The following is a 25,005-nucleotide window of genomic DNA, read 5'->3' as shown; positions in this document are numbered from 1 at the left end:
TTTCTTTCAACAGTACCCTGTATACATATCACAAAATTTTATTTGCTCTACTTCTATTATCACTTTTTTTTTTTTGCACATATGTTATTTTTTCTGCACTCGCACCTTTGTTTACTAGTTTCATACTTTGTTTAATATTGTTTTGTTTAATAACTTTTTGTTTTCATATTTCGTTTTGTTTATGATGTTGATATATAAAATTAATCTTTTATTTTGCTATAATCTTTGTATTTTGATTTTGTTAATGACTAAAATAAATAATTCTTTCACAGCTCCCTGACCGACCATAATATGAATAAAGAATAATTGATGATCTCACACCCCAGGCCAAAAGAGAGGGCGAAACCCTCTAGTGGCAGATTATATACAACTAATGTTTATTCCAATTACCAATAAAAATAAAGATAGTTCCACTCATAATAAGATGCCCTCATAATTTCATATAGAGAAATAAAGTGTTAGTTCCAACCACTACCCTCAAAAAAAAAAAAAAAAAAAAAAAAAAAAAAAAAAAAAAAAAGCGCTTTCATCATACTGAATCAAGAGCCTAACCTCTCTTGTGTTAGTTAATATGCCAGCTAGGATGAAATGTCGTAATACGCATTCACTTTCGGAGAGCAACTTGCTTTTTGAACCTCATACATGTTCATCATCTTTTCTTTCTTTTTTTCATTTTCGTTTGGGCTTCGGCCCTTGGTTACTTCACCACGATGACGAACTCTGGCAACACAAACGGACAAACTCTCCCTGGTCTACATATGGGATTACCACCTACACTTCCGACAAATCCAAGCACTTCTCGCGAACAAATTGCATCCATTGGATCTCGCAGCCGTGCTCACCACTTCTCTTGGGGAAGTCAACCGATAGAAAGCACATCTAGAGATAGGCATTCTTCTACAGAACCTACACAATCTGCTAAACGTGTTCGATCAAAGTCTCCTATTATATCAATGGATATCAAGAGCAACCAACAGCATACTAATACAACTACGGGGCCTACAGACCATTCCTTAACAAGTCCAACTTTCGATCCTGTTTATCATTTTCTACTCACAAATTATGATATGAAATTCACAAATTCCAAAATGATATTTCTGCAAATCATGAAATATGTTCCTATTGTACGAGACACTTTAGTCCAAATAGTTTCCACTAGGAATGGCTACATTTTGAAAGCCAAAGATCCAAATTTTGGAATTACCAAACGGAATAAAGCTTCCTACGAAATTTTCTGGAAAAGTGCTATACTCACAAATTTGGCAGATAGAGCCAGAAGCGGCCTCCACCATCTCGACAACCGTCTTTTCTGTCTGTTGTCATTAGAGGTGTCTCACCTGAACTAGCAGATGCAGAAATACACGAGGAACTAACGCAAGAAGGGATATCAGTCGATAAATGTCTCCGCATTCGAAATAACAATGGCCCATGATCCGCGTTCTTTGTAAGCGACAGGACACTATTGACTACTTATTGCGCCTATCTATAAGAAAATCCACAGAGTTGAACCATCCAAAACTCAAGGACCGTTACCAATTCGTTGTGGAAAATGTCAGGTTTACAATGATCATACTACCGCTAACTGTTCAAATCCTTCTAAATGCGGGTACTGCTCAGGGCTACACGAAACCAAGGCGTGTCCCAATCTCCAAGGACCACCGAAATGCAACACTTGCAGTGGGTTTCATCCTACCTACAGTTATCGCTGCAAAGCTAAACCAGCACCAACTCCTGAGCATCCAGAACTGACGGCACCACTAAAAACTGCTGATAAAACAACTCAGCCGACTCAATCCATATTACCTCCGCCAACCATCGAAGATCTTCTTCGTTATATCAGTTTGGTGTTACAAAATATATTTCCATTTCATTGTGTTCATATCTTACACCATATAATCTCTGCCGCAAAATTCATTTTTCACATCAATCTCCATGCAACTTATTCTAACAATTATGTTCATTTTCACGTTGGACCTCTGCAAACTTCTGTTTAAAGCCATGCTTATGTTACTGTACATCATGGGGATTACTTTCCTATTCGTTAATATCCGATCATTTTCACAACGTAAGCTGCTATTAGAAACATTATTATATGAGGAACATATTAATGTATTTGTACTTAACGAAACCGCCTTAAGACCGAACATGTTAGCCCATATTTCTGGTTATCATCTACAGCGTCATGACTATCCCGATCATATGGCACGTGCTCAAAGCGGAGTTGCAATAGGCTGTTCTTCCAAATATTCAGTAAGAGCATACACTCCTCAAGTTTTTGCAGATCTCCCGGAATACTTACTTTACTCTATATACTTTCCATCATTAATAGTTAATTTTAGCACATCTATATTCGACCACGCCAACCCATACCATTACAGTATTTTGAATATATAGCCAATAACTTTCGTAATATTATCATCATGGCGGATATTAATATTCATAGTCGTAGTGCTCGCGAAAAGGCAAATTTTCAGCAGTTCTTAACTGACAATCTTCAGCTGCATCTTCATGTCCTTCCTACTCACACCAGACCAGTCAGACTACACCAGATGTCGTCATCACATCTATAAATCTTATTAACGACTGCCAGCTTGAACTTCTTGATTCCATCGGAAGCGATTATCATTCTGTTAAATTAACATTAACTCGAGGATAACCGCTACTACCGGTAATAGCTCCGCGACGTGTTCCTAGATTTGACCAAGCAAATTGGCCTCATTTTCGGCAAGACATCGAACGCTCTCTTTCTAGTGTAACAGCTCCAGCTACCGAGCCTGAGTTGGCTTCGTGTCTTACTACTCTCACTGAGGCAATACGAACCAGTGCTCATCATAACATTCCAACTGTTCAAGTGACTCTCAACATGCCAAAATTACCACCGATGTATGTCACTCTAATACACAAGGCTCGCCAACATCTCCATGAATACTATCGAACAGGGAATGATGTTTATCTTCATCAACATCGTCAATGACAACGAGCGGTTCGTAATTATCTTGCTGCATATAAACATGGCAGTTGGATTAAGACTTGTAATACCTTATCCGAAGAAGCATATCTATTCCGCAACTGTAAGAGGTTTAATCAACTAAGTGGCAAGAATACAACAACAACTTATCCTCTCATTGCAGATGGCACTCCTCTCCTCTCAGACGCAGAGAAAGCTAACGCTTTTGCTAGTCAGCTACAGACAGTTTTTACTCCAACAGCTGCCTCTAAGATCTCTGAACGGATGGACATCTCTTGCATTCCTGCTTTACAACCTTCTGCAGATCATGCGTTGATAGTGAACATCTTCTCACCACACCCATTATACAGATGAACTCCACATTGCCATCAAAGCGGAGAAAGAACACAGCTCCTGGGGTTGATAACATATGTTATCGACATATAAAAGAAGCTCCGCAATCACTCCTACTTCTACTGGTGGCGATATATAATTTCATCCTCAGAACTGGTTTCTATCCTCCAGATTGGAAAGTCTCAAAAATTAACATGTTCCATAAACCAAACAAGCCTGTACATTCTGTTTCCTCTTACAGACCAATTCAACTGACATCAGTATTCAGTAAAATATTTGAGAAAATTTTTGTCTGCCGTCTCCATAAGTATCTTGAGACAACAACTCTAGTACCTATCTATCAAGCAGGTTTTCGGCCTAATTTCTCCATAAATGACCAGCTACTTCGTCTCAGCACCATAATCACTAACCAGTGTAATAAAGCCTTCCCTTCTTGCCTCATTCTTATGGATTTAGAAAAGGTTTTCGATAAAGTTTGCATTACGGCTTAATTAAAAAATTACAATCATTCAAATTTCCACTTTGCTATTTGAGAATAGTATATCCTTTCCTTACAAATCGCATTGCTTATGTTACAGTCGGTAATTCTCTATCTTGGCCTATCTTTCCGCTTACTGGAGTTCCTCAGGGTTCGGCTCTCAGCTCTTTTTTTTATATATCCTTTACGCTTCTGACATCCCTGCAGTTCCACGCAATGTGTTTACTTTTCAATACGCCGATGACACAGCTTTTCTCGCTCTTGGTAAAATTATCCAACAACTTAATACTCTTTTACAACGAACTCTCGATAATTACATCAGGTGGTGCAAGAGATGGCATTTAACTATTAATACAGAAAAGACGCAAGCAATCGTGTTTTTACCTCCAAACAGACGTTTCAGAGTTTACAGAAATCCAAAGTTTACAGAAATCCACATCTCTTGCAAGTAAATGTTGATGGGTACCGAGTACGCCCTAGCCCTACTGCTACCTACTTAGGCGTGGTCTTCGACTCAAAACTCACTTGGAGTGCTCACCTGAAAAAGCTAACAGCTAAGGCTAACATTCGGTTAAATCTATTGCGTCGTCTCATAGGCACAACTTGGGGTCTAAAAGCTGAAGTGATACTTTATACCTATAAGGTGTTCCTCCGTCCCATTTTCACTTTTGGACACACCACCTGGAGCAATGCTTCTGCGTCATATTACGAAAAACTCTGCATAACGGAGCGACATGCTATTCGACTGGCGTATCGTATTAAGCTTCCTTACCCTACATGGATTACATATGAGTATATCGACTTTTAAACATCACAAAACACCTCGCAGAACTCCGACTAAGGTACATAACTTCACGTATACAAACAGGTCATCCATTATTCTTGAACATTTTGCAGACTGATGCTCTTACTGATTCTCCATTTTGGTACAAACATTCACCTTTAAACATCTTAATATCTCTGTTTGTCCAAAATGCAGATCTGACAGCTGTCGAACGGGAAATATATGACATTTACCTCATTAATGATCATCTTCCTAATATTTTTCCATATTAGCACAGAAATCCTCACTATTAACAAGGGCTTCTCCCTGTCCTCATCAGTCCCGAGTCGCCCCTGGCTAACACAACTTGTCGTGTTGTCTTAGCACTTCATCTCATACCTCACCATCATTACTCTAAATTCTATTACATTTGTCATACATTTTGTTTTCCATCATATGAATAGCTTTGCACCTCGTATATATATTTGCACATATTCTAAATTTTGTTTATTATTATTATTATTATTATTATTATTATTATTATTATTATTATTATTATTATTATTATTATTATTATTATTATTATTATTATTATTATTATTATTATTATTTATCAGTGCACCTAGTTTTGTATGCTCACTTTTCCTCATGTTTGTGTAGCTGCACTTTGACCATCTCACAGTGTTAACAATCAATGTAAATCAACCAACATCTATGCCAAAGAGAGGGCGTAACCCTCTAATGGCAGGGAGTAGGAGTACCATCTTTACCAATCATTTAATAATTGATGACCTATACCCCCTAAAAAAAAGCGCCTCCATTTATTAGCATGCCGTGCTGAGTTATGACGAATACAAAACTGGAATGAATATAGTGCAGGGTGCAGTGGGCAGAGAAGTAGATGAAGATGAAATTTAGTGCTGAAATGTATTTTGTTTCTACAATATTACTGTTGCACACTTGGCATTCCATTATATGATACTTGTACCTCATTATATGTTATTTCTCACCCTTCAATCACCCCTCTGTATGTATGTGTACTTAATGAATGAATAAATATTAAATATATGTACACCTCTTAGACCAACCAGATTAAAGTTCAATACAACTTTTATATCTGAAGCACTTACCCGAAGAAAGGGCAAAACCCTTTAACCGGGACGACGGGCAAAAAAAAAAAAAAAAAAAAAAAAAAAAAAGAGCTTTCATTGCTGTTGTAGCATTTTAATAGACAGATTATATCCTACGACACTAATTCTGTTAACAATGTATTAATTTGAAATAGTTTCCAACTCTTATATGTTAGTTTTTGTTGTTTGTTAAACGCAAATAAGGATTATGCAAAGATTTGAGTATGTCTATCTATCTATTAAAATGCTACAATAGCATTTTGGATTTCAAACTTTTGATTTACGGTTATTTCTGATTTCACGTTTAATAAAGACAAATATTTTCAAGTGTTTACACTTTAAATAGACCCGTTTTTTATAAAATGTATCTTTTTTAAATTATTGTTCAAAGCCTTTGTATTTTAATAAGCCTTTTCCAAAATCAATGCAGATGAATTGTGCTGCCATCTTTGGAGTTCTTTTAAACTATACGTTTGTGGACGTTTATATGTTTAAGGCCAATCTTTTCGACGATGAGATCTCGGAAACTACAGGCTCTAGAAAGGTGACGTTTTCACTGATCGATTGCAAATTTTATGTAGATCGTCCAGTTCTTATTGAATATTAAAAAAAAAAAAAAAAAAAAACATGGGCATTATTTCTTTATTACATTTTTAAGGGTACACTTGAAGTGTTGAAATTAGAAGAAAAAAAAACTAAAGCATCATATCCTACGCATTATACATTCCAACACCACATACTTATTTATATACGGAGGTTGCATACCTATCGCGTTTGTTTCATGGCCAAATGATAATGAAAAACGAAAGATAAGCATTTCTCCACTCTAAGTTGAATCTTTATTGTTTGGAGTGTTTTGCGCAATGAACACCATATATCACTGACATTATAATTAATTGTGTGTGTAATGTATTTGCTTATTACATACTGCATACAAGAAGAAAGAAAACACTAATCATACATGAGTTTAAAACTCCAACAGGAAGTAGGCTCAAATCTTGCAAACGGTGCGAGATATTGAAAAAGTAGTCGAAAAAATCTCCCCTTTATAGTATCATTGGCCAATTTTTCTCAAGACGTCTTTGACTTGTGTTTGTAAAGGGACATGTACAGATGTGAGGAACAACAAGGAGATTCATGCTCATATGTGAATGGTGCGCTGTGTAGAGAGCGCAGGTTCAGCTAGTATACTTATATATAATAGTCTTATATATAATAGTCTTCAAATTAGGTCGATGCGAATAAAATGTCCGCCCCAAGTTGCGTCATTTTCAAAGGCCTAAAAATTGGAAACTACAATACCTAATTAATCAGAATAGTCACTATCTGCAACCACATGCCATCCCGCAGCCAACGATTGGATTCCGTAGCGAAAAATGTCTGAAGTCTGCGATGCGTAGACATATTTACAAGAGCACATTGCACTGCTGGATCATCAGGGAAGGACTCCTCCCCTCCAAAAAAAGTACTGGAGATGCGGGAGAGACGCTAGGAGAATACAGTGGGTGAGGAAGGGTTCCATACTGCAATTCATGGAGAGTCTGCGATTCTTTTGAGCGACATTTGCGCGTGCAATGTCATACAACGTGAGGACACCAGGTCTTTTGAACGTTTCTGACACTTACGGTCAAGGTTGCGGTGCATTACATGAAATTCAGCACTGTAACTATCCACAGGTTTCGCCTAAATGAAGAAAGACATGATTGATAAACTCTAGAACAGATCATCACACCAGTAACATCTAAGGAATTTAGGAAACAGTCTTGACCTTTGATCAAGATCCAACCACTGTTCTGGTCGTTTACGATTGTTACAGATCAATTTTTCATCAAAGGTTACAATCCAATGCAGAAAACTTTCCCGGCTATTCTTCACATTCAGAGTACTGCACAACTCCAGAAAGCGATTTTTATTGACCGGTGTCAACTTTTGTGGTATATATGTGTACAGCTTTTTCACCTTATCAACTGCACGTAGCCACCGGGAGACAATTGTGTGGTGTGCACGTAACTTATCTACAGTGGTATCAAAACTTTTCTAAATATCTGTTTTTACGGTGTTCTTTAAGAGCTCATTCGAGCATACCCATGCCCATCAAAAGTCCTGGGCCATAGGCCAACTCAGTTATAAATAGATACGAAAAAATAAAAAGAAAGGAAAGTTGCTGCAAATAAGTGGTTTTCAATATAAAATGGTAGCACGTTGGTAAAGCGCCCTGTGTTAAATGAAAAAGCAACGCTGAGAGTTCAGCACGGACTGGCATAATACCAACAATACAGCATTGTTGGGAAATGGATTTATGATATTCTAGCTTTCCTTATACAACATATGCACGTTTACCGTGGTCTTTTCATGTACTCTTACGTTCCGTTTGAACAGTCTATTGAATCGGAAGCGTTAGTCTTTCATTTAACATATTACCTCTTACTAGTGTGAACCCCAAACGGCTCGTATGATTGCAAAAAAATACACAATTTTTAGATTAAAAACAACCCATTTTCAACAACTTTTCTCCTTTTATTTATTTGTATCTTTATTCACAACCGAATTGGCCTATGGCCCCAGACTTTTAATATGTTCGGTATATTGAAATAAATGTAAATAGAGAGAATATTGTCTTTGTTCTTGTAGACCAAGTTTTGTCAATATATAGAGATTATTTGGAAACATTGAATGTTATGCGATGTTTTTCATTACTTCTGCTTCCTTTCTATCTGCTGTTTGCTTTTGTAAATAATTCCTCACTGGTCATTGTGATTGACTACAGCTAATATTACCAATTCTAATTGGAGAATAATGCGTTGAACTAACTTTAATATTTGATGTTTTATTGACAATTCAGTAATTTCTAATAGAAAGTGTAAAAACCTTTATTTATTTATTTGCATAGTGACATGGATATCGACATTGAAGATAATGGAGATGGAACATTTAGCATCTATTACACAGTAAAGGATGCAGGGGAATACACTCTTAGCGTTAAGTTTGGTGGTCAGCCAGTTCCTGACGGATTCTACACATTTACAGTAAGTACCAAAGAAATTTTTCTTTAACTTATCCTTTTCGTATTTTATTGTTTATATATATAATATAACTTGTTGAAATTGTCAAAACATATATTGTCAATACGTATGTTGATAGTAAGCACTGTTTACTTTATAAGTAAAATACAAGAAAATGATACATCATTTACAAGTGAAGAGAACGCAATCTGTTCAACAATGTAGACTATATTTCGTCGATTCAAAGTGAACAAAGAGAACATATAGGAGTATGAAAGTAGCTGTGTGACTGCCATAGTATAGCACCGTCGAGGAACACAGGTGTCTGATCACTGGCAAATCAAGATAAAAACATCATATTTAATGGACTGACAGGACGTATATTTCTTAATAAAATATTGATCTTGAACTTATTTAAGCACCCGTGTTGTTAACCTATTGTATACGTTTAAGTGACTGTGTCATTATTTTCAGTACGTATCAATTAAAAAAAAAAAAAAAAAAAAAAAAATAGTCCACGTAGCAACATAAACTTTCTTTAATGGATACATGCTGAAGATTACACCAACAGTCATTGAAACCCATACGAACAAGTTAAAAACAAGACTACTTAAGTGAGTTCAAAATCAATATTTAAGACATCAAAATACTTGTTACGGAAATAAAGTATGTGTGAGAAGGGTTTATTTTCGTTTTAATTATTTTTTTGAAAGAAATAGAAAACAAATATGATCAACGATTGTACGGAATAATAATAAAAAGTAGTTCACATAAAATAATGAATGCTAACATGTAGGAACATTAAAATGGTTATGTGTAATGTCCAGTATTTGTAGTATTAACCTTTAATTGTACTAGTGAAATCTACTGACGCTAATATACTTGTGGGGTTCAGCAGACCCCAATGAATGAGGAAAGCAGAATTACTTATTTCAATCAAGAATACGAAAGCAACACATTACACTAACTTGAACCAGCAGTATGTGCACATACTTTTGCTATGTTCCAAGCATAGCAATTTGTGAAACTTGCCGCAATATTTTTGTTTTGTTTTTCTGTCACACTGTCGAGGGCATATTTCGCAACGACTCTTTCTCACATTATCTTCAGCAGGTGGTTCAGGCTTAGACCCATGTTCAACAATTTTCTCATGTAGCAAGTTATACTTCTCAGACTAGTAGAATACGTATAGCTGTTGTCAGTGACGAAAACTAGAGTTTTGTAGTATCATACATTTGATTAAAAAAGAGTTTAAAAAATACGTTAATGTACTTCTTGGTTCTTGAAATACGTGCATTCCATACTCCTGGCAATTGTACTGTTAAATAAAGCTCTGAACGTAAGAAAGGTAGAGAAGAGCTAGCGCTATCTAGCAAGCAATCTGGTCAGTTCAAGCAAGAAAACAGTACGTGGAGTCCAAGACCGGATTAACCCATCTAGAGGCCTGGGGCTAGAAAAAATATGTGCGCCCTGCTGACTTCGCCTGATACATTTCTGTGAAAGTACAGTAGGAAATTTAATGGAATATATTTCATATTTTTGGTTATGTTTTATTTTATGATGATGATTGATCTTTATGATTCTGTTTAGATAGCCAGTTAAGATTTTGATCAAAGTAGAGGCCCCTATCCACCTGGAGGCCGGGGGCTACAGACCCTCTGTCCTCCTTTAATCCGACCTGCTGGCGTCCATTAGAGCCCACCAGTATCGTTAAGGGTTATATCTTTTACTGATTTTCCCTACTTTGTTGTTGTATGATTCTATCTGTACTTCATATTTAGCGGTATAAAAAGCTCCATGACTCTATACTCAAGAAGATCTTTGACTAAGCTGATGGATTCTGAGATTGCATGTGTAGTCAGCACATTAGTTTCATCATTACTTTTTCTGGCTTTGTGGGACAGAGTTCTTTGCTGTCTCTTAATTCCAAAAGCTTCTAATTACCTTACATTGGTCAATACCGAAAGCTCTGTACTTGACGGAGTTTTGAAACCACACATATCATAAGCAAACTTCTCACCGGATCACATTACAGCCAATAAATGGATCAATCAATCAATCAATCCTGATATATATATATACACATTGTTCTTTAAGAAAACTTAATATTTCTTTTCAAAATTAGTAATTCTGCAAATTTATATTTTAGCTTTGTATCAGTTCATGTTCCTAAAATTCTGGACAAATCACTACAGTTGAATAAACACGTTATTAAGCTGTGTTACATTTGAGTAATATATTTATTCAACTGCAATACTTTAATCAGTTTTATTTATCTTTTAATCTCATCGACAAGTATCATCTTTCAATCAATCAATCAAGTAGCATTGAGTTCTCTTCAAGTTTTCATATCTAACGTACACAGAGGTCTGGTAGAAAGCTTTTAAAACAAATGTTAGGTGGCAAGATAATCTTTAAAAAAAATCTACATTAGACGCCGTGAAACAAAGAATAAACTAGTAGTTTATGAGAAAATAATAACCCACAAAATATATATATCAGTTAACAGAATCTGCATTTTCTTTTACAAACATTTTATGAAAAGGAAAGCAGCAAAATTGGGAGAGTAGGATCCTAGATCAAAGCTTTTCCTAAGTTTAGTGGTGAATGAATCTCTCTTATGTTTTAAACTTCTGACCCAGATATTTTCAGTATGTTGTATAACATCGTGAATGTCGTGTTGTAAAAGATGTATGCTGCTTGTAAGATATCTTTTCGGAAAGACACATGTAAATCTTTCATATCAGGTGCAACGTAAACAAAGTCGATACTTTCTCGAAAAGAATTAGTGGTATGGGAATTCAAGAGTGAAGAGGAGGTTAGATCCTTCCAAATCATGCCCATGACATACATTATAGCGTCATTTAGCTCATTTTACTTCGCAATTAGGGCAGCAATGTTTGTTGTAGCTAATTACTACCCATAGTTAACATTTTTTTTTTTAATATGACTTTGTTTCTTTGGGTCCTCAATATAAGTTAATGGATTTGCACCTGTAGTTCTTGCGGATATTTACATGAAATATACCAGAATTACATTTGATGTTTTCGTTTGACGATAAAGGTAATATTTTTTTAAAGACTTGTCCGTTATTTGCCCCGTCTTACTAACCATTAATATAACAGGTGTGGGGAATGTGCAAATGGTACCTAATAAATTACGAAGGAGACGAAATTAGGTGCGATAAAAATCGATGTTCTACGTGCTCTCATATAAGCATATTTGCACGAAAGTTGTATGTTATAAGCGTGGAAACCCTCCTCCTTACTCAGATACAAGTTATTTGGATACCAAGAGTCGTCTGGAGCTACATTTGACAGTAATTTTGAAAAGAAAGAAAGAAAAGAAGTTTTGGATTCCATCCAGAAGACATCCAATGCTAATATTCTCGAAGCAGTGTTGCCAAAATGTTTGCACTTTTATAAGAATAAAATATTTCTTTTTTTCTCTCTCTCTTTCTTTTAGTGGATTGAACATTTTTTCTTCGAGAAAATTATGTACAGTTTGGAAAGCTAGAACAGGAAGATTGCAAGAAAAGATTAAAGTTCAAATGTTTTCATTTTGGGCTCTTAGGTGTCTTAAAGATATGTTAGGTCTCCTTGTGTATCCGACAGAACCTGAAAATGAATTCATACTTTCAAATTTAGACACGACACAATCAATTTGTTTTGTTCTTGTGAATTAGAATATACCTTCCAAAATAATACAAGATAAAATTTCATATCAGACGATTGATATACATTATCTTGGGTATACTGTTTTATTGGAGAGATTGTAATTTCATCCATTATTTTATACGAAAAATTTGAAGAATTAATGTAAATATAAAATTTAAGAATTGAATAGTACATTTTACACGTACTATCCAAGTACTAAGAAAGTTGAAGTTCTGTATTGTTTAAAAGAACCCTTGCCGCTGGGCTAGCGACTAGCGCGCGCGTCTTTGGTGCTTGGGATTCCAGGTTCGATTCGCGCTTGAAAAATTTGAACGCATTACGGTGGGTCGGGTACCGTTCTAAACTGTAGATAATTTCTCATATATCCTTGGCAGACGGTATTCATAACTTAAGGTAATAATGTCTTTTAAAAGAATTTTAAACCTGGAAAATTTAGCAGTGTATAGTGTTCTTCCCTGTTCACAGCATATACCAGATTTACTTTAAAAATACATCCTATAACTCATTGGGCTTACGGCTCACAATGACATGTTTATAGAAACAATTTAGAAAGACAGTAAATTTCCCCAATTTTAGTGTTAGGATTTACGTTTAGTGTTTGTGTTTCTTTAGGAGTATGAGCGGAATATAGACTAATAAAGACAGTATAAAGAATCTTGTGAAATATTCCTATCCGGTTTGCCATAAGGATCAGACTGTGTCACGTGATCAGGTCAAAAAAAGTCACGTTGCGTGCTAAATAGTCTGGAGATTCCAAATCCAGATGTGAGATATATTTCAAGTACAGAACCCCCGCGTGGGGTGCCCTTGGTAATTCGAAGAAGATGCGTATAATTCATCATTATTATTGATTTTATTCAAACGATTTGACTTTTAACAATGTTCTATCCATATTTACCTTATGTGCTAACATGTTTCGAGGGTTGCATATTAGCGCTACGCATAGGTTTTGAGGATTGTATATTACCCTGAAGAGGTAACGGATTGACTTGACTCCATTAACGAACTTGGCCGAAATAACCGCTCTAGAAATATATTGCAGAAATAGAATTCAAAAATTCACTTTCGCTCAAGAGTCATCGTGTGAATTAACGGCTGACGTACTACCATTACAATCTTTAAGGCCCACTAGGGTGATACTAATAAAACAAATAATTCAGTGTTACCGTTTCTAAGAGTGATATGCCGTAGACAGGAACGCAACAATTGTAGGTAGATGTTTATCCAACATCAATTACGACACGACCCCCCCCCCCCTCCACGAAAAAAAGTTTAGAAGGCAGTTCTAACTACAGAAAATACAAAAGTGGATGGGGAGGGGATTGCAATAGAAAAAATCGTCGATGTTATTAATGAAAATATATTAAAAATAACAGTGCAACTTGGATATATACCTTTGGTTGAATAATCACCAACGCTTTAGTGTCAGTCATTTCAAAACGTTAGAGCTTACTTTTTAGTACACCTAGGTAAATTTTAAAATTAGTTTCCAGTTCCTAAAGAATATTATTATTATTATTATTCTCTATAGCACTGCTTTCAAATATTTTCCTTATGGCGACACTCTTAGTACGCAGTATTAAACGATACTTATGAGCATCACGCAATAAGACTTAAAAGATTGTGTTATTAGTGTTTCCGTTCGTTACTCCGCACGATAGCTTTTGAACTGATTGAATTTTTATTTTTTATTTTATTTTATTTATTTATTCATTATTTTATTTATTTATTTATTTATTTATTTTTTTTTTTTTTGCAACTGATAGCTAGAACAATTGTTTTAGGCGAGCTCATTAGTGCAGTCAGCCTGTTAACATGTTAACAAGTAAGGATGAATTTAACGGTGGCCATCGTGTAACCTAAAGGAATTTTTTAATTTTATTTATTTATTTATTTATTTATTTTTGCAATATTTAGCTAGACTGATTATTGTGATTGAGTTTGTTAATGGAGTCAGTCCGTTAAGGTCTTAACGGATAACGATTGCTATCTATATCCCATACATATAAGTTTCGCGTGATCCTTTTTACTGTCTGTAACCAATTTTATTCAGTTTTTTTCTCCACATTTTAAGCACTCTAGTATAGGATATTCTTTGTTGCTACACCCCATGAAACCTATTTTTAGGTATTCCTCATTATACAGTCTCACTTTCGTGTTCTTATAAGTTGTAGAACCGAGACATCTAATGTCACATTGAAATTTAGTGCTATTCTTTCACAAGTTTTTTATTCGTTTAATGTTCGGAATTAATTGATTGATTGGTGTTTAAGTGGAGACGTTAGCGTCTGGGGTGTTTGTCCCCTCACGATCAATAAGACTGTCGTAAATAAAATTAAAAAAAAAAAAAACATATCAAAATATAACAAAAATACTGCTGAAAAAGAGAAGTAAAAAACTAGAGACAAAATAATAAATATATGATAGTATCAAATATATAACAATAAGAATAAATAGGAAATATATAATAATAACAATAAATACGAAATATATAATAATAACAATAAATACGAAATATATAACAACAATAAATAGTAAAGATAGAACACTGACAATAAATTGTAATAATAGAACGATAACAATAAATATTAATAATGATAACAATGACAATAAATAGTGGAGAAAACAATAAGAAGTCAGAATAAGCAGCAATAATAAATACACAAGGAAAAAGGGTTTAAAAAAAGCTCAGAGAACGTGAGCAATGTCACAAGCGTGCACAAAAGCAAGTACACGCTCAACAATATAATATTATTACCCGATACACCGTCAAGTGTAAGCAGCAGTCCGTCACACTTCCTGAGATCTGAGTTTTCAGGACATTCGACAAGAATGTGCCGAATACTTAGTGAGACAATACATTCCTCACAATACGGACGATTATATTCGGAATTTATAACAATTTCCCAACACTGTTGATGCTACCACGCGACATCCAAATTGGAAAGCTCTTGCTGTATAGAATATATTATTTATAATTTCCATCTTCCTTTTGTTGGAATGTGATTTTCACGCTGACCACACTGTCTGATAAAGGAGTCTGTCAGATCCATGATTAAAGGTATTATCCTGGTATGCGCTGATTATTTTTGCTTTACGTTCTTATTGACCATCAAGGTTATGAAGGATTAGATCTACTATTTATGTAGTCTCAGAACCACTGCAGGGCTTGAATCCGCTGCAGTTGTCGGGTGTAGATCGTCATGCAAGATCACATTGTACAGAAAAGGCCGCTCCTCACTACATTATCTCGCCACCAATGAGCCGAATTACAGAATCACAGCACTTGTCCCGATTTCTGGTATTCATGTGGTAAACCAAGAAAAAGTGAACTCAAACCAAACCCAACCGGAATGCAGTTACAGGAGACTCTGTACATTAGTATTAACGTTTGTTGAGTGAAATTACGACAAAAAATGTATATATCCACAAAATAGATTGTAATAGCCGAATAACATTCAGTTCACTGGCAACGTTATACGTTACTACCTAATAAGGAGTTAAAATCTGATTCTAACTATATATGTACTTGACTTGTAAGGAACAGTCATGTCGAAAGCTTCTCCTTAACTATATGTTACTGTATATGCCTTTGGGACAGAAGACCTGCGTTCGATTCCCGGTGTGAGCTCATATAGTTTGCATCCCATGTTAAGTTTCATGTTTCGTGTAGCTTCAGTGATGAAAGGGGTGTTAAAGTAAAAAAGAAAAAATCTAAGCTTGAAGTTTGGTACTGTTACTCATTTGTTTTGCGGGGTCGTATTTTCTCAATGAATTTATCTATTTTTTACTTGTACATCGCATAAATGACAATGAAATAATATATTGAATTCCAAACAGAGAAAACTTAAATGAGTATTCATAGCAACCGATAGACATTATATTGGTCGCTACTAAGCCCTGATATTGTGTGTGTGTGTTAAAATTCGCTGTTCTACTTTCCGGAGAAAAGTAATACTCGGTAAGTTGCGAGTGTAGTCATAACTTTATCACTGTTGCAGTTTCGATCACTGTTTAGTACTAAACTAAAGCTTTGTTTGAAATTTAATATTTTGTATAGGAGTCTACATCAAAGGTAGAGTTTTTCGCAACTTTTTTTTTTTTTTCAAAATTCTCTTTCATGCGCCCCTGCGGAAAATGTTTTACACCACCCGCCTAACAGCGACAGAAATGTTTGAGTAAGCTAGCGTGGCTATTTGCCAAGAATGGCCTCGACTCATCCTCATCGTTTCAATCTAGATCGTATCAAGTCGGGGGCGGAAAGAGGGAAGGCAAGCTATTTTAGTTGTTCGCATTACTTTTTTGTATGCACGTGCCACTTCGTGCGTTTATACACCAGCCACAAAATGTAATCATGAAAGTTTATGTTACAGTTGGAAAAACTGTGATACATTCTCTGAGTCATTAAAGTGTTTCTAAAAAGGTGAAAATTGTTACATAGCTAAACATCACAATCACAATCACTTCCTTAGTATGGTTTATAAAATTCTTAAGAAAAGAAATACGTAAGAAGAGAGAATTTGCTTATATGGACAAACTTCTTCTAAGCCTTAATGAACAATATGACTTACAAAACATTAAATATGGAATACAAATATGCATTTCATTTTCTTTAAGATAAGGTATTGACTGAAAATTTTAATTTTCTAGCAGAGCGTGATACAAATATTGCTTAATTTCCCCGTATATACGACGTCGCAGGTATCATTCTCTATTCCCTTGGATACTGATTCTTTATTTTATTTCGGTATGCTGGGGAAGAAGAATATAAGCCATAAAAATTCAGTAAATATAAGTGTTATTCGTCAATTCAAAATTTTTTGTCGTCGCGAATTCTGTCGACGAATTTGAAGCTTAAAATATATAAAACGATAATCATGCCGATTGTGTTGTATGGTTGCGAAACATGATCGCTTACTCCGAGGGAAGAAAGCAGACTGAAGGTATTTGAGAATAAAATCCTGAGACGAATATGCGAACGCAAGAGGAACGGGAATTGGGAAGGACGGAAACTTCATAACGATGAGCTGCATAATTTGTATCGTTTACTATAACGATTTTAGGGTCATTAAGTCTACAAGGCTCAGATAGACAGGCCATGTAACCAGAATGGAAGAAAGTAGGAGCGCTTTCAAAGTTTTAACTGGAAATCCAATCGAAAAAGAAAATCAATAGGAAGACTTAGGCACAGATGGGAGGACAATATTAAGATGGATCTCGCAGAAATAGGCATACATAGTAGAAATTGGATCCAGTTGGCTAAGGACAGAAGTCAATGGAAAGCTTTTGTGAACACTGTATTTAACCTCCTGGTTCCACAGGCCATAGAGTTGATATTTATCAGCATTTTTTTAAAGTTGCTTTTTGTGCATCAAATTGCGGGAAAAAAATGCATTTCAATTTGTTTTGTATCGTACTTTTGGCAACGAAGGAAAATATTATTTATTTATTTTATTCTTTTTAGGTGACATCAATTTTTTGTGTATCACAAACCAGTATGATAATGAAAAGTAAAGTAGGGAAAAATTAATAACAATTTTATTTTTAAAATGTCGTTACTTCGATATTCTACAAGATGTCTAAGCCGATAGCTGGTTTTGAATGTGGCTATATAAAACTATTTATTCAGTTTGAATCCGTAATGATTTCAAGAAACGGAAAATCGGAATTATACAGTCCACGAAGTGAACCTTTATTTTTACGATAAATTAAAGTGAACCTTTATTTTTACGATAAATTAACACAATTTCTACTCGGATCCGGATAGTTTTCCAATCGTTGAGACGTTTTAAATCTCACTATTTTTCTTTCATCATTTCAATGCACAACATGAGAGCGTAGCAGAACGAATTATATTTCTGATCCAGTTCTATGAAATGACTATAAAAAGATAGGAGAGCAGAAGATATGTTTTAGCTGGTAATCTAGTTTCCGAAAAGTAAGCTCGAGTTATGGATTTCGAGACCCCATTGAGCCATTTTCTTTACAGAGAGAATAAAATGTCGAAGCGGATATGGTCTGTGTCGTCAGTTCCACAGACAATTTAATGTTATTTGGTTTGTAATTCGTGCTAAATTGTGTTCTTGAGAACCTAACAGACACCTAAAGAAAAACGTCGGGGTTTCGATGGAATTCATCACTGAACTTTAACTGTATGTAAGCCCGAAAGAGAACTGTTCTACCATGAAGAGTGGACAGAGATAGACTGCTTTTTCTGTTGCAAAAATAGCCCACTTCGGTAATAAACTATGATCATAGATGCATCATATTTTGCGACAATTTCTCCTTTGCATCGCATTTCTAGGATTTTGTATAGCAAACTGCGGTTCGATACAACTTTATATAATATAATATGAAGGGTATACGGAGAAAAGGGGTGTATTGGAATTTTTGCGAATAAGCCGATATGGACACCAGCTGTTAGAGCAAGTTTGTATTTCTAAATGCACTACGAATATTGTGAAAAAGGTGACTCGTTGCAGAGAAATTTTACACAAGAAAAACAGCCATACAAGGAAAGAAGGGGCCCATCAACATTTTAAATTGCTTCTCCAGAAAAAAAAAATGTAACATGTCGATTAGCCCCTTCTTTTCGTGAACCCTTCATATAGTATTGTTTCATTAAACTGTCAATCTCATTCTCTTTATATCATTTAAACCTTAATGCCTTAAGATTAAAGTAACCATTTCCGACTTGTAGACACAGAGGAAATGCGTTAGATGATGAAAAATATTAGCCTTTCTCATTTTGACCATTATCGGAATTATTCCCCTACTCTCTCTCTCTCTCTTGCTCCCCGTCCCCAGAAAAACGGAAGTTTCTTCGTGACAAATGTTGAAATGTTGGGAAGCCAGATTTGACAAGTGTTTTCACAAAAATTAGAATATTCTTAATCTCAGTTTTTAAATACCTGAACTTTCCGGATTTAAGAGTTAAATGAAGTTTCACTTTCATTTCCGGAATAGGAACTTGCTTCATCATACCAGTTAAAACTATGACGGCTTAGCGGTAAAGTACTCACTTCTGGAGCGCAAGATCGTGAGTTCGATCCCAAGACTCAACACACTGTTGTATGTGATGAACAAAAATTCTGTGTGCGTGTATATTCAGGAAATATTCCTGTTTCCTTTTTCTTTATTTTATCACCACACAGATTCTCATTGTTCATTTGCATTGGTCATTACCCCTGTAGTCTAACCGGCATAGTAGAAAGCCTTCCAGATTTCATTGAAACAGCAGTAAGAAAGATTTTGTGAGTCGACACAGGCAAAGCAAAATGTATGGAAATGAGTCTGATGGAAGGGCTGTGATACTAAAATAGCATATCCGAGTTAAACGTGAAGTTTCGTTAAGTGATGCTGCAACTCTGGAAGTCTCATTGCCAGTAAATTTCCTGGTCTTGTGAATACACTTCCGGCTTTGCAACATTTAATAAAATTACGCTGGCATTATTAGAACGACTGTTCTTACGTAAGGCTTCTACGAGAAACGCGCGCCATCTCTATATAGGGCTGCTCTAAATTGCAACTGTATAGGTAAAAAATGTTTAGTTCCACCTGCAGATGGCACTACGTGTCTCTCTAAAGATTCACACAACATTGAACATTACTATTTGTGTTATACATTCCGCTGAAGCATGCACCGAAGTTTTCTGTAATGTGGAGCAACGATTTTTGCATAATGAGTATTACAGCAGGCAGAAGTAAAAGAAAGAAAGAAAAACATCTTTAGTAGGCTGTATATTTAGTTCTATGATTAATTCTATTTCAGTTAACTTCATTTGTTTAGTGCCACATCTCCAAATGCTTGCACATCGCTGGCTACAAAGAAGGCGTAACCTTTTAAAATCAGCGCAGTTTTTGTGGGAGTGAAATTCCTTTGAAAACAGTAGTATACGGCATAGATTTAGGGGCATAGACAAGCAGGTTGCCATTTTTATTCAAGGAGAACTATAACTAAACTAAAAATAATTTTTGTCCCTTCAATTGTAACCATCAGTAGTGATGTTACAATTTCAGTAATTAGTTCAAACATGATAGAGGCTTTCCAGGTACTGCGAAAGTGTTTGGTATCAACTCTGTACCTGTTATTACAAATAACAATGTTACGTAATGTCAGTGAATGTTGTTTGAAACAAATTATTATAAAGAAAATGTATCTAGTCGTTGTACGGTTTTGAAAACTTTGAACACAGAGGAACTTTATGGTTAAATTCTATCTTACACTGGAAACAACAATAGGAGGTAAGGAGAATTTTAAAGAGATCTGCCGACACTAAATTAGAATCGAGGATCTACTTATCACGTGACAAATCGTTAACTATTGTTTTGTATTTCCTGTCAATATTAGTTGTAAAGGCGAAAATCTGAGGTTCGAATCACATTTCGAAATTTCATATTACGTTCTGTAAGCAAAACCTGCAATATCTGTATAAAATTAAAATATAACAAAATAATAAAAATAAATAAATATAAATGATAAATTAAAAATAAATGTCACTTTTGTCAAAACATTTTTCGGAATAACTTCAAACTTTCTGGATTGAATGAACTGCTTTTCATGCAATCCATAGATTTACTACATTTAGATTATCTTTCTCTTATACTACGTGAAGTTCTGTTAAAAGCTTCACTCACTTTTCTATATTACATATAAAATATGGTTTAATAGAAAACATTTTAACGCACGAACAGTGAATTGTAGGAAATAAATCTCAGCTTTGTTTTATAAAATTTTATAGAATGCCATTCCGAAACGTGAATATTTAAATACAATGAACACTAGATTGTCTACAATTTCTCGTTTTTTTATTTTAAATCCATATAGTTCAGTTGCTGGTTTTCAATGTCTCTACAGAGTATTGAAAAGTAAGAAGCAGGTGTGAGTGAATATTAATGCTTTTACTTCGTAATCGAGAAGCACTGATCAAATTTCAGTCCATCGTGACTGAAGTTTCCTCAGGAGTTTTCATTAATCTTACCAGGCGAATACTGGGATGATACTTTTTTTAAGTATAGGTCCTTGTGGACTTCTTTCCAAAGTTCTTTCACGTATTTATTGTTTCCAATTTAAAATTGATTCACATCCATATCTCGAACTGTCTGTAAATAAATAAATACAATAATAAAACAACATAATCGTATCCTATCGTATTTAGCTATATCAGAGAAATACCTTTAGACGCTTCTGTAAACCAATTCTTACTTTTCTCTGTCCTTTGTTGTATTTTTTAAATATATATAAAAATTAAAATTATTGAAATGGTATATACTTCGAGTCAGTTTTCGGTTTGTTTTAAAATTGCCTTTGAAATGTAGTGGACTTTGTTTACGCACATATCTGTGTAGTAGATGTCGGCAAAGCTGATACAACTCCCTTCTTTATTTCTTGTTGTTGACTAGATTAAAATATGATATTAGAACAATAAGAAAGTATTCGTAATTCTGCAGCAATCGCTTTTCTGTTACTTGGTTGTGATCCAATAAGCAACCCAGATTGCGTGCATGTGTGTGCGTGCGTGTGTGGCTAATTTTAAAAACTTTATACCGAACGAGACATTAATGAAATGAAACAGTTTTTCTGAAAGTAATAAACCGTTTTTATTACAACAAAGATCCTTTTAGAGGAGTGCGTTTTGGCTCAGTTCATTTCTGATTTTGGCACCTCATAGTTTTAAAATTATTTTGGCATTACGAGTCGAGAGCTATTTTTTTTTTTCAAAATCTAAATTCGAAAAAAAAAGTATTGGAAGTAAATTTATTTATACCTTAATTATGGCTACGTAGACATACATATTTATTCTTGACACTAGAACTCTCTTATTAATAATTTTCTTTTCTTTGTAATTCTTAATAATAAAGGATATTACTTTCGTAGTTGTTGTAGTATAATTCGAGATTAAACTTCAAACTTCATTTTCTATTAATAGTGACAAATATTTTGCTTGGTCACTGTCATTTGTCGTCACATGTGATATTTTGTCACAAAAATGATGTTTGATTTCGTGTCGAATCCCAGGTTACTGAATATATCAGACGAAGGTTATATTTTGTCTTATAGGTAACGTTTGGATTAACCAATGCGACGCGTTATATAATTTGATGTTATGTCTGGGGGGAAATAGCATTTGGTTCTTGTGACTGCTACTGTGGGCTCGAAGCCCAGGGTTTCGATTTCTCCTTGCCAGGCCACTGAACCAATGGGTCCTACACTGGAGCTCTGCTCCCCTTCTCCCCTGTGAGCTCCAGCGTTCCTCCAAAACCGTTTCGCTACTTTTAGCAGCAGCAAGCAGGCAAGGGATGGCTCCATATTGGAGAGGGAGCGGGGGTGGCTACCACGTGATATACATGTCTCGGGTCTCCAAGATTTGGTCCTGGCTCCTGGATTCTTTCTGCATATAAGGAGGCGGAAGGAGGGGCTGATGGGAGAAGCGACCAGTCGGAGAACCTCCAACGTGACGGCTTTTGTTTTATTTATGAATAACACCCTCCACGTGCAAAAAAATATTCGTGTGGCGTTCAAGGGAAATTCTTCCCCAACATCTGATTGATTGTGTGAGTTGAGCAGTGATTGTCCAGGGATAGCAAGACTGTCGTGGTCACCACTGCCTAGGATATAGAGTTATTCAGTGGGAAAAGAAGTAGCGTGTGGTTTGCCGGCTCCAACCCGCCCGCCGACCGACGTAAGTACACTGTGTCGCTTCTTCCTGGTGCCGATATGCTGTCATACACGCCTCCCACACGCACCCCACGCTCCCCGCCTCATGTTATTGGTTGGTGGTGGTGATCTGCCGGAAATACTTCACGACTTATTTCTCTAACTGATGTACACGAGGGGCACCTGGGCTCTTTTTCAGTGTAATTCTAGCAGGATACATAGCTGAAGTTTATTTTTCTAGAAATCATCCTGTGGTGAAGCTTCATCCACGTACAACCTTTGTACACCAAAGTTGTTGAAGCCAGAAATGATGTTCTTGGCTTGTAAATGCCGCTTAACAATACTGTCAAATTCTTCCACTGTGTTGATCCTTTTCATTAAGTGTCTAGTTTGCTTTCTGAGCTAGTTAACACTAGCTATTCCTCCACATACGAAGATTTGTGTAGCTGAATTTTGAATTGTTGATTAAATGTTAATTTGCATCAAAATACATAATAATATACTTGGAAATTTACAATCACTTTAGTTAATAACTGAATAACAAAAAATTCTATTTACTTTAATATGTATTGCTGTCTTTCAGGAAAAGTTTTGTGTAATGACTAACAATTTTGCATCAATACGTTAACATTTTTTATATAACCTTTTAATAAATAATTTATGTATAAATAATAGCTTTTAAGTACCTCAGTGTATTATAATTTGACTGACATGCTAATGAAATGCCGCTCTATTTGATTGTACAGGGAAGTGCTATATTCTTCGATTATATAGTAACTTAAAAAGCGCATTTTGCCTAGTTTAAGATATTATTAACCCAAATGAAAGGTAATTTGCGTGATATTAAATCTAATGTATTGTCCCACATCGCTTTCAATGGCATGAGGGTAATGACTGAAAAACTATTACAAAGAATTTTGCGTTGACAGTTAAAGTAATTTTCTCACCTTTATAGCTTTCCGTAAGTTATTCAAATAAATACCTGCAAATAGACACACGTTTCTGCAACAGTAAGCACTGGCTTCCGTTGATTTAATTTTACTAAAACAAATTAGATGATTGTGCCCAAAATGTTCCTAGATTTTTCAAATAGTAAACATTTCTTAAAACCACCCTTGAAATTATTGTTAAAAGTGAATTAAGAATATTTCTATTTATTGTTAAGGAACCAAATATATCTTGAGTCCGATCATTTATCGTTTCTTACTTGCGCCCATATATTAATAATTTACGGAAAACTAAAAAAGAAAAGAAAAAAAGAAAAAAAGAAAGAAAAAAAAAAGAGAGAGAAAATTGCCTTATCTGGACACCTGAACATATTTAAGCGCTTAATAGTGTTAATGACCAACTGCTTTTCCTCATTATTTTTGTTATATCTTTCATGTCTATATGTCTGGTACTGTAACTTTTTTTTTTTTAATACTGGCAACGAATATTGCGGAAGATACATGTTCGTGTTATAAAATTATGGACAAATCGATATCTACAATAATGAAGAAAATAAATCTTCATATCACAGTTTTTTTTTTTTGTTTTGTTTTGAGAGTTTATCGTCTTCTCTCAGCAAGGAAATTATTTTATTTAGCAGAGTGAAAGTATTATATATTATCTGCATCAATAAGCGTCGAAGGGAAGAGGAGGAGACAGTGGCTCAGCGGTCGAGTGCTCGCTTCCGGTGCGAGGCTTCCTTCGTTAGATTTGAGACCCACTGAGTTTGTAGTGGGCAACATTGAGTGAGTGGGTTATCTGGGGGTTATCCAGTTTCCTCCTACATCCTTATTCCACCAACTTCTTCATAATCATTCTCATTCATTAATCGTCCATCATCTTTAGCCTAAAGTCATAGCAATCAAGCGATTAGATTATATACGTCAACATAAGTACTAGCCCCGCGTAGCGTAGTCGCTAATACTCGTGCCTTTGATGCGAGTGGTCCCGGATTCGATTCCCATTGGAGACACTCGGTAGAAAAAGTGTAAGAGGTTTTTCTTATTCAC

The 25,005-nt window shown here is 35.2% G+C and overlaps 1 protein-coding gene across 3 annotated transcripts in view; it reads left to right on the top strand.

Annotated features, from left to right (window-relative positions):
- Nucleotides 1-25,005, top strand: part of cher (filamin A protein cher) — a 627,873-nt gene that overhangs the window by 370,762 nt on the left and 232,106 nt on the right. For 2 of the 3 annotated variants that reach the window (XM_081762014.1, XM_081762015.1), the window contains one exon: nt 8,563-8,698. In XM_081762014.1, coding sequence (XP_081618140.1) covers nt 8,563-8,698 — 136 coding nt within the window. Of the gene's footprint in view, nt 1-8,562; nt 8,699-22,882; nt 23,034-25,005 lie in introns of those variants that run through there. The other variant, XM_081762017.1, reaches the window with a different exon arrangement.

The sequence above is a fragment of the Thermobia domestica genome, chromosome 6 (assembly GCF_964235325.1).
Source record: "Thermobia domestica chromosome 6, izTheDome1.hap1.1, whole genome shotgun sequence".
Classification (NCBI taxonomy): Eukaryota; Metazoa; Arthropoda; class Insecta; order Zygentoma; family Lepismatidae; genus Thermobia; species Thermobia domestica.
This window is presented reverse-complemented; position numbering and strand designations above follow the sequence as displayed.